We start from the raw sequence: 11,561 nt of genomic DNA on the forward strand, positions 1-11,561 counted from the left end.
GGGGAGCTGAGACAGAACCACTTGTACATAGAAATACCCTCTCTTTCAATTTTATATGTCCAGCTTAGCCAGAAGGCAGCACATTTAGTGTTCAGCGTCCTGTACACTATTGAGATTTGTTCTGTCCTCTGTGAAGAGAGAAACCAACTGGTTAGTGCCTTCCTTGTGACAAGCCTCTTTCTCTCTACAGGAAGCTTTAAATGCTACCTTTTAGAGATGCCCCATGTCCTTTCTGCTGCTTTGGGAAATGATGAGAATCCGATGTTCCTTTTGCACAGTAAGGCAGTTACTGTGTTTGCCAGTGTATTGGACATGCTGAGTAAGACATGGGGAGTTTCTCCCACAGCCAGTTCTTTGACCTTATGTTGTATTCTCATGTAAGTTTTTTTGTTTTTATTTTTGTTTTTGGCTCAGTGAAGTGAGATTGTGTGCACTGGCAGGCCTAGTAATACAGACAGGGTGGTGGTGATAGGAATTAGGACTTAACAGGACTTAAAAGAGATTGTTCAGTTCCTAGAGGTAGATGATGGGAAAATAGGAGGAAAAGGTCTCGAGGGTGATCCCTTCTGCTTTACTGCATTAAGTTTTCAAAAGGAGAAGTAAAATTAGTCAACCACTTAAGGGGGCCAATTTTTTATCTTTGGGTATAGGAAGGCTTGTTACAAGGAAGATGCTGACCTCTTAGCAGACAACAGAACAAATGGAAATGGGAAATACGCACATAGCAAGGGACATTTTGGGTCACAGTAGGGAAGAACACTATGACTAAGGATAGCTAAACTCTAGGGCAGGCTAGCAACAGAAGCTGTAGGTTCCTATCTCTAAATAGAGTAAAAAAATTTTTTTGAGCAACAGAATCTCAATTAATAGTGAGTTCTTACCTTAAAAAAAACTACAGGTATTTTTAGTAAAAACATCTATCAGCTTTAAAAGCGCTCTTATAATGAGATTTTTATTCATCAGCATCAGTGAAATGTTCACCCTTTTTTGACAGGGTCAAATAGAAATTGACGATCAGGTGGAAGGACTCCAATATCTAGCCTCTCAATATGATTTCATTGACTTAGATCGTGTGGGCATCCACGGCTGGTCCTATGGAGGATACCTGTCCCTGATGGCACTCATGCAGAGGTCAGATATCTTCAGGGTATGTCACTTCCTGCTGTACTCCTTTTTGCAATAAGGGTAGAATTTTTTTTTTATAAATTGAGGGTATGAGAAAATGTCGATTTTCTGACAGTTTACAGAGTTGACAGTGTTATGAATTGTTAGGGTTTGTGTGTTTAATAGCTGCGTGAGATAATAGATATATCTTGTCATCTTGTGATATCCATGTGAGATATATTTACATGTCTTTATCTATATATATGTCTATATAAAACACTTGTCAACTTGATAATCAGTTATTGGCTATTTATAGACATATGCCAAAGATTATGGGAGATAATCAGGATTAGTGAAATACACACATATATACTGGGTTGTACTTACTTGTTTAATTATTGGACTCCAAGCTCTGGGGGCAGAGACTTGTCTGTCCTATACTGTGTCCTCAGCAGCTAAGCACTGTGCTTGGCTCATGGTAGGTCCTAAGTAAATCTGTATTGGATGAATAAATTATTAAATATATAACAGTGATTACAATTCTATAAACAACTTCTTACAAAAATATACTAGAAGAAAATAGAAAAAGAAGCTAACAGTTGTTAAAGAAATGGGAATTAAAAATAGCATTTTTCTTTTTTTAATATTGCAATAACATGATTTTATTTCACAGCAGAAAGTTTTAGGAATAAAAATGATGGGGTTTTTGTTCTTACATGTATATTCAGATAATCTTTATTTATAATAACCACAAAATGAACTCTGAAAGCAGTTTTCCCAGGCTTACAGCTGTAGAGAAAGTAATTAGAATATTTAAATACAAAGCTGTGTGTGGGTGCCTTAAAGTGAGGCAAGTGTTCAGTGCTTAAATATATTTCATTCATTGTTTTAAATTCTGTACTGCCAGTAGAGGCTAAAAAAAATGACTGCTTTTCCTATATAAAGCTGACACTTGTCCCATATTTTTTTCACCAGAAGCAGGAATGAGTTTACATTGAGGCATTCCTACGTTCTAGTTCAGCCTCCTCTTTTAACAAAGGCCCATGTTTGTGTGTCAGCTAGCCCAGGTTAAGGACTTGGTGTGTGGCACACCCGTGGAACGTGAAGCTAACTGACGCACACAGTATCAGATTCCTGACCTTGGCACTCCACTCTGATTTTCTGAGTTGCCTGAGACCATGTATGCCCCAGTCGTGGGGCTAAAGCCTGAGGATAATTTTAGCCTGTAAATTTGCAGATACAGATTCTCATCGCTAGCCATTCTTTTCTGGACCACGTTTGACTGTCACTGTTTTCTTATGTAGGTTGCCATTGCTGGGGCCCCCGTCACTCTGTGGATCTTCTATGATACAGGCTACACGGAACGTTATATGGGTCACCCTGACCAGAATGAACAAGGCTATTACTTAGGCTCTGTGGCCATGCAGGCAGAAAAGTTCCCCTCTGAGTAAGTTCAAGCCTTAAAATTAAGATTATAAATTTAAAGTCGTATTTTTTTTAATTGTCTTTAGTAATAATAAAAACTTACAACTATGACAAAACTAAGCCTAGTATTTTATAGGAATACTAGAAGGCATGGATGTTTCTCAAAACTGAATTACAGGCCAGTTCATATAATTTGGGTTTTTTTACAAGTTATATTTGAAGCCATTGCTTAAGTGCTAAAAGAAGTTTAATTAAGTACACAGCCATTTCAAGGTGGAAAAAATTCTATTTCTGCTTACATATATTTTACAAATAATGTAATGATGTTCTTCCTCCTAGGGACATGCTATAACTACTGATGTGTGCTGATTTCTCAAAAGGAAACTGAACACATGAGATTTTAATTTTTTAACCTTTCATTGCATACATCATCTGGTTAATATAGTACTAATTTAATATTGAAATGTTGAATCCTTATTCTACTATTACAGTATAAGAACATTAATGTACTTAATTGTGATTAGTTTAAAGGAATTAAGTGGTTTTCCCAAATAATAAGTGGCTTGCCTAATCCTCCTCCGATATTTCCATTTCTCCAGACCAAATCGTTTACTCCTCTTACATGGGTTCTTGGATGAGAATGTCCATTTTGCACACACCAGTATATTACTGAGTTTTTTAGTGAGGGCTGGAAAGCCATATGATTTACAGGTGAGTTCTTTTCACATTTTCTCATTAAAATAGTCATGATTACTGACTGATTACTTTGAAATATAGTAAACTATGGAGTAAGGTCGGATTTTCAGCTGTGGCAACTCTCTGCTTAAGAGAAATAAAGTAATAAGCATAGTCAGTAGTGCCTCTAGTTGGATAAAAGTTAAGATGCTGTTGAAGTCAGGCTGAAATTTGACCTATCGGATTACATGCCTCGTGTATCTGTATCTGCCGTCAGTTTATGATCCTGGACAAAATGACAGGAGTCCGGCCATTCTCTAACCTCCTTTGCTTTGCTTCTTCCCCTTGGAAGGGTGAGGAAATGCTGCTTGACTTCATTGTTGTAAAGGACTTTCAGGACCTAATTACATGGTTTTCTGATTTTCTTTTATTCTATATTGACATTGGAGCAGAAACCAACAAGTCACCCACCTCCATTGCTCCATTACAAAAAAAAAACGCTTTTAAGAGGACTCGTTATTCCTTGCTTTCTCTTTTTACTCCTTACACAGATTATGTGCTCATAAGAAAGGAAAAATATTGCTTTTCCCTTTTTTATGTTCTAGTTGACATTTATGTTAAGTATTACGAGATATTTATCTATGGCAGCGGTTTTCAAGCGTTTTGGTCTCAGGACCCCTTCATATACCAAAGAGCTTTTGTTTATGTGAGTTATGTCGTTCGGCAGTTCTTGTATAAGATAAAAGACCAAGAAAATTTTAAAATATTTATTTAAAATTAATAATAACCTATTATATGTTTATTTATGGGGGGGGGACAATTTTTCAAAATAAAAAAAATTTCGACCTCATAAAATTTGTAAAGAAATGGGAGCCTTTACAGACTGTTGTGGATATTCTTTATTACAACACCAAAACTGGACAAATGGTAGCTTCTTAAAGGTTGGTTTTAGTGTGAAACCTGAAGTCAAATCTATATTTTCATACTCTGTTACATTAAAATCTCTTGGATCTTGTACTTTAGATGGATCTTTTACCCATGCATTGGTCATCTGGAAAATACTGATTCACTGTATTATGCCAGTCTTCTAAATGTTGGCTCATTTCATTATAAAATGTTTTAAAAATCACATGCATTGATATTACCACTGATCTCAACAGAAAAGTCTCTACGTTTTGGGAGGCTCATGAGCTAGAAGTAGTGGTAGCTGCAAGTCTTCCAGAATTCTAATTTTCACTTAAAAGTTCAAAATTTCGTCATTGGCAGTAAGTACTGTCATTGTTTTCCTTGAAGTGACCAGCTCACGTCATTTTTGAGAAAATGTTTGCCTAATACCCAAGCCTGAATCATCATACTTGTCATTCTTTCAAGTGAAAAATGGAGTTCCATTTTAAACGTTCCATTTAAAAACTCAGTTGTACAAGTGCTTTTCCTTGAGACATTCTATACAGAATTGCGTTATGAATTCTTCCCATTTCATCACCACAGAATATTAAAAAGACCTCTACTCAGAGGTTGCAATTTAATAAAATTGTAATTTTTACTGCTACTTAAGTGAAATTGGCTTTTTTTTTTTTTTCTTATTTGCTGCAAGTGTATGTCACTGTCTTGATTCAGGCCAAGGCACCAGCACTTGTACCCACCACTGCCTTTCATTATCAGTGCAAATGCCAGCACAGTGAAGAAAGGCAGATAATGTCTTCCTTTTGTTCTGAAAGTCGTTTTGACCTTGTGAATCCCTTGGAAGGGTTTTTGAGGTCCCCAGAAGTCTGCAGACCACACTTGGAGAGCCAGTGGTCTACAGATAAATCCTTCTGTAAGCCCCAGTGGTGCGTAGGAAATAATAAAAAGAGGAGAAGGGCCTTAAGATAGGATGTATGTATATGGTACCTTGGAGAGGCTCTGCTGTATATTACTAATCCTGCTGAAAATCTCTGGACAGCTTTGGAAGGCGATGTAGTATTAATTTCTTGTTTTGTGTGTTTTGGTTTTTTGTCGTTGTTGCCGTCAAGATCTACCCTCAGGAGAGACATAGCATAAGAGTTCCTGAGTCGGGAGAACACTATGAACTGCATCTTTTGCACTACCTTCAAGAAAACCTTGGATCACGTATTGCTGCTCTGAAAGTGATATAATTTTGACCTGTGCAGAACTTGGCGTACACTGGCTGTTAACCAAATGAGGAGGTTTAGTCAATAGAGAATATAGAATTGGTCATCCCATTTTGATACCTGCCACATAGCATCTGCTTCCGAGAGTATACGTGGTGCCATGCAGGTGTTTACAGCGCGTGGACCGTAATCCAATACCGTAACCTAAAGTAATCTCATACACACACAAAATTGAATGACATATTTTTAAGGGACCCAGCAATACCATGAGAATTACTGAAAAAAATAAGACATTAGCACCATGTATCCATACTACCTTATTTTCATTTTTAATAGCATTATAAACCTCATGGACTTAGTGTATTTTTACAGTATACTTCTGAGTTTGTTCAAATATGATGATATTAGTGATCGGTTTGGTTCAATTCCAGAATCTCTGACTAGTTACAGATTTGATAGCACTTAAATATAACTGAATAGCTTATACTTCATTGCTTGGGGTATATCCAGCATGTTATGAACTAATCACCATTAAACCTACGGCTTAACCAGTCATTAATGATTTTTCAAGGATAACTTAGTGGCCTCCTAAAGACACTTACTTCATTCAAAGTCTGACCAGTTTTTAGCCAATTTAAACTGTTTCTAGTATAAATAGTTCTCTATGATGATATGACCGAGTGGATTTTTCCTTTCACATAAAGGCAAGTAACTGTATATGTAGCATGGATTTAATTAGTCTTATAACATTGATAATTAACAGGCAGGAGAATTTTAATCAAATGATTAGAGCTTAAATATATGCAGGCAATGTCTTTCCCTTTAGGAAAAGAAAAAAAGTACACATTCACTTGTATTCTTCGGAAAATTTAGTGGTGCCAGTTTCCATTGGGTGTTTCCTCATTAAAATGTTTCAGAGTTTTAGGGCGATAGAAGGGAATTTCGGTGGAGCGGGGGAGACCAGGGCATGGAGAATGAGGGCAGACCAAGGTCTGCTGAACACCTAGGCAGCAGCACAGTATGACCAAAAATGCTCACGGAAAAGGTTCAGAATTGAAGTTTAAACTCCTAGACTGTTAGTTAAGGAAACCAGAATTAAGAAATCACGCTCTTGCCAACACAGTTACAGACTAACGTTAGTCACAGGAGGAAAGGTTCCTTAGAGTCACTTTGATAATTCTAGTTTTTTGTTATTTTCTTCTTAATTTTGGAAACCTTACAAATTTAAACTTTCTTTAAACTTTTTAAATTGCTTGAGCATGACTTAGATATTGTGAGCTAAAAATAAGGAGGTTTCCAGACAACCTCTTTACCATAAACCGATCCCCAGCAAGCCATGGCCCTCTTTTTCAGTGTTCCAAGCTTATAAGCGACTTCTTGAATGGCCATGACATTTTCCTGGCTTGGCCCCAGCACTTGACTATTAAGGGAGCTCATAGTGCTGATCGGTGCTGATTGGGATCTACCATCTTAGACTCTTAGGGTGCTAGATGGGTCACATCGGAGCTAGTGGCAGAGAAGCCATGTCCCTTTTTAGCCCAAGTCTCAGTGTTTGGAAAGTTGTTACCAGTACTTTCAAAAAAAAAAATTATTCCTTTCCTTTCTCACCACTACAAAGAGAGTAGATTTCTCCCCGAGAGAGCACAGCCGCCATCAGTGAGGGTGGTGACTGCGCGTCAGAGGTGGCCTTCGTCACTGAAGGCCGCACGGGAGCTGGGGGAAGTCCAGAGATGGCAGGGTGGCCTGGCGGTTCTGCCCATGGAAAGGGATCGAGCTTCTGTTTTTGTATTTATACTGTATGATAGGTACCACACTTTTCCTTATGTCTGTATATGTATTGGTTTTCTTGTTTATGATATTTTCCCATAACAAGATTTGTTTATATTTTTTTCAATGTTAAATTAAATTGATTTGGGTAACTCTTCTTCCCCAAGAAAGTATTTTCCCCCAGTGACTTAACTATGTATCTGATTACTGAAGACAGCTTTTGTTTGTGGACTAGTTGGCCTCCAGGGATCCACCCTTATGTAATATGCAAAGTAGAAATGGTGTACAGACAGCTACTCATTTGAAACCTCTTACCCAATAAGGTGTTTCTTCAAAATGGCATCTTGTACCAAAACAAACCTTAGAGAACCTCATGGACTCTTGAACTCACAGATGTTTTCCTTTTGCATCTTCCCTTCTGCTTCCCTTCTATCACAAGAAATATAGTTCCCAGTCACTTAAATGCCATTCTCCTTCCATAGGGGGAAAAATACCTGACTGAATTCACTTGCAGAAAGACAGCTCGACTGAATTTGATTTTTAAAATCAGTGTGAAACACATCATAGTCAATTAAAGCACTCAGTAGAAATCTCACTAAAACTATTTATGGGTAACAACTTAAAAGGCAAGAGTATGTAAAAGTAGCAACGTTTTTAGTGAGAACCAAAAAGCACTAGGTTTAACATTGTAGGAGGTTTTGCAGACCTGGTAAATCAGTGCCCTTGAACAACCATCAACAGGTTTGATTCCTTATGTGTTGTTGAGCAGTGGGACTCGACGTCTAAGATTCATCTGAGACGCTCATGAAAAGAGATGCAGTCTTGAACATCACTCTTAGAAATCTGGATTTGGTTGATTTGAGAGGAGATTAGGAATCTGCATTTCAAACAAGCCTTCCAGATGATTCTAAAGCCAGTTACTTGTGGGCTACCTTAAGAAACTCTTCTATAGAGAATAAGCTGGATTAAAAAAATTACAGGTGATTTTTTTACACTGAACTGATTTATTAGAACCTAAAATAATAGTCAAGATAGCTGCTCATCTGTGATAACCATTGGCCCTTTTTTCACTCTGAAAAAAAAAAAAAGTTAATGAAGGGATCATTAACTGTATATCCCCTTTGGAGATTAATTTTGGAATGAAGGTTTTTCCCTCTATGCCATTCCTGGCTGGTTTCCAAAGCCTCATACACGAGGATGAAGTCACAACGCATGCATTACCTTTTAAAAGAATGAGATCCAGATATCGATGCTTCCTTTTTTTTACTACATGTTTAATTTCTTAGAGAAGGTATATCTGACTTCTCTGTAACGCTGTCCTCTCTGTAGGTGGAATGATTCCTATAAGATCTCTCATTATTATAGAATCAAATTTTCAAGTTGTTCTATCTTTGATATAATCTAACGTTCCCATTTTTCAGAGGAGGAACCCACGTATAGAGAGAGGAGAAAATGCACCCATGGCCCCACATCCAGTTAGTGTTCATTTGGTACTAGACTCCATCCAGCTATCCTGACTCACGGTAGTTAAATGATATGTAGAAAGGGCAAATTTTTAAAGAAGTATTTATTAATATATTCCTATGAAACATTTTAAAGATAACATAAAATGGTTAATTTTTCCATTCTAAAGTAAATGCTAAGCATGCTTATTAATGAAGCAGTACTTCTAATTAGTATATGACATTCTGAATTAGTATATGACATTCTGAAGTTAATTAAAATTGTTACACTGAATGTGTCTTCCTTGGTGTGGTGGGGGATTGGGGGATCGGGATGTAGTGTAGAGAGCTTGCTTAAGCCCGGGAGCCCAAATTACAGCAAGTTAAATTAAGAAAAGAATCATGGCCATATCTAAACTCAGACATGGAAGGTGAGTGTCGATTCCCGGCAGACACAAAGGAATAAGGAAACTGTCCTGACTCCCACCTTCCCAGCCCCACCCAGCCTCACCTGTTCATCGTGCAGCCTAAAATATGGAGACATGTTAGTGCCAGGTGCTGGCTCCTGCTTTTCTGATTTTGTCAAGAGACAGCTCTGGGTAACCATTTGAGAAGTCCCTCACAGCGAGGAAAAGTAGTGTTTATATGTTTGTTTTTAAATAACCCAAATACAAATTTATGTTGTATCCAGCACAATTGGAGTTCAGGTCTTTAATTTTAGAACATAAAGTGCCTGCTGTTTTAAGCATTGACATGTATAAAGAGAATTGCATGTCTCACTCCAGTAATTTTATGGGTTTTCTCATTTTCGGCTACATGGCTTTTAATCATGTAAAGTGAAACATTAGTTTTGTTGCATTTTATTACAGGTTCTTTGTTGCAATAAAGATGCTGCTAAAATTAATTGATGAAAATGTTCCTTTTCCCCCCACTCCCCATTTGTACACTTTTGCCTTGATTAGTGGCAACTGTGAGTGATTAACACACAAGCAAGGTCATGTGCTTGCAGTGGAGAAGGGCGACTGCAAGGTAATTACATGAGGTTTCTGGTATAAACACTAACCAAAAATGCATCCAAACCCAAAAGGAGGTGTGCAGAGAACGGCTTTGTACCTGTAAGTGGTTCCCGACAACCAGCGTTGGTCCTGCAGGGTAGCTGATGCTTGGAGCCCATGGTTAGCAGCTAGGAGTTTCTCTGGAATGCCTCTTGGAGTTGATAGTGGTTTCTGCATGCTCCCTGGGAAATTTCAAGGGAGTTCAGTGTAATGCTGCTGTCTTCAGAGATTTCCTTGACAATTCTCTGGTCTTTTGAAGCTGTACTAGAGAAAGGGTGAGGGAAAGCAGCGGTTGAGCTCCTCTAAAATTAGTAAATGTGGGTTTGTCTGAGAATCCTTCCAGAATGGACACTTAATCTGAATTCTGTAACCCTCTGAAGTTGTATACAAAATATTGCATGAATGAGTGGAGGCACATTCTAGGGAGAAAGACTTTGGCATTATAGATTCTCAAAGGGATAATTATTCAAAAAAAAAAAAAAGAACCACTGCTATGTAATGTATTAGGGTCTTAAAATTTTATTAATTTGTATACAAAAGTTATTAGAAATAAAGATTTATCTTTAAACAGGATAATGCTATAGACCTATCCTTTTTACCTCATGACACTTAAAAAAAGAAAAAGACATTTGTATGATTCTGGGATAAACAGGTAGACTGGGTTAACCTGTTGAGATTGCTTGTGGCCAGAAGTGACCAGCCAGATCCCCCTTCCCCAAACTCTAAAGAATGAATACCTCAGCATACATATAATTCATCTATGGTACTCCGGATAGGAAACTTTTATAGGCTACCTCGGTCTCTTTCATTCAGCCAGGATTTATTGCTAATCAAAAATCAGCTTTCAACCTGGCCATAAGCATACTGCGAAGACTTCTTCACAGAGGTGCAGACTTCTCAGTGGCTCTCAGGCCCCAGGGTCCTGTCGGAGCAAGGGCCGTGGCCTCAAGGCTCCTGGCCTTCCCTCTGGCCAGACCTCACCCACGAAGTGGTTATGAGAAACAGGGATTGATCCCTTGGTGCTTTGGTGGGGGAGGGGAGCAGAGTTGAGACAGCTACAGTATGAGACTCTCAAAACCATAATTTTATTTTGGGTGTGGAGTGGTCTGAGAAACAACCAGGATTTAGATAAGTTAATCAGCCTAGTTCTGTCCACAGATCTGGTGCCCTGGCCCTGCCGCTCTGAAAGAGGTTGAGCTCCCGGTGAAACTGACTAGACTGGGTTCAGCTCTGACACGGGCAATGAGATTGTGGAGTTTGTGTGCCCCTTACTAAAAGATACTCTTTCTAAATTGGCTCCTAAACTTGAGTTCTTGAAATAGAAGTCTGGGAACAATTAGCCAGGGTAGTTGTCCTCAGCCGGTGCCAGGAGCCCACCCCCCGCCCCAGTCCACTCATCCTCACTGGAAAAGCACCCCGCAGAAGCGGCATAGTTCACATTCTATTCACAGGTGACAGTTCTTTGCGGGAAGTCCTCTGACCAGGTGGGCTCTGGAAACGTACTGCTCTTCTGTGGAACAGACTCTGTTGGCTTGGTTTCTGGGCGTATGTACGGTCATAGTTGTAACCCTAAGCGTGCATGTGAACGCCACTGTCTGTAGTTGTGTTGAGCACTTAGTGATGTGTTGCCTCGCCAGTTAATCGCTTTGCGTTGTCTCAGCTGTCCATTCCTCCTCATTCCTGTTTCTGCTCCTGCCTCAGCCTAGGACCTATAATGTCATGCTGGTTTGGAGTTGAAGGCGAAGATTAAGAATTCCAAGTGACTTCAGAGAAGCAGTTCTCAACTTTCATTCTGCAAATATTTAGTAACAATCCTGTGCCAGGCCTGTGTTAGGCCAGGAAGAAGCAAAGATGAAAAGGACACAACCCTTGCCCTCGATAGGTTCTCAGGACCACCTTCACCTCCCACCTCACTAGCATACCCAGCAGGACACTGCCACTTTCTTCCTGGCATGATGAATTCACACTTTCCCGCTCCAGTC

The 11,561-nt window shown here is 38.9% G+C and overlaps 1 protein-coding gene across 8 annotated transcripts in view; it reads left to right on the top strand.

Annotated features, from left to right (window-relative positions):
* DPP8 (dipeptidyl peptidase 8) overlaps positions 1-9,428 on the top strand; it is a 46,430-nt gene extending 37,002 nt beyond the window's left edge. For 4 of the 8 annotated variants that reach the window (XM_074366311.1, XM_074366312.1, XM_074366310.1 and 1 more), the window contains 4 exons: positions 995-1,147; positions 2,409-2,551; positions 3,129-3,240; positions 5,217-9,428. In XM_074366311.1, the coding sequence (XP_074222412.1) occupies positions 995-1,147; positions 2,409-2,551; positions 3,129-3,240; positions 5,217-5,339 (531 nt within the window). In that variant the 3' untranslated portion in view covers positions 5,340-9,428. Of the gene's footprint in view, positions 1-190; positions 378-994; positions 1,148-2,408; positions 2,552-3,128; positions 3,241-5,216 lie in introns of those variants that run through there. The other 4 variants (XM_045516832.2, XR_012507747.1, XM_045516839.2 and 1 more) reach the window with 4 other exon arrangements.
* Positions 9,429-11,561: the final 2,133 nt, after the last annotated feature.

The sequence above is a fragment of the Camelus bactrianus genome, chromosome 6 (assembly GCF_048773025.1).
Source record: "Camelus bactrianus isolate YW-2024 breed Bactrian camel chromosome 6, ASM4877302v1, whole genome shotgun sequence".
In the NCBI taxonomy this organism is placed as follows: domain Eukaryota; kingdom Metazoa; phylum Chordata; class Mammalia; order Artiodactyla; family Camelidae; genus Camelus; species Camelus bactrianus.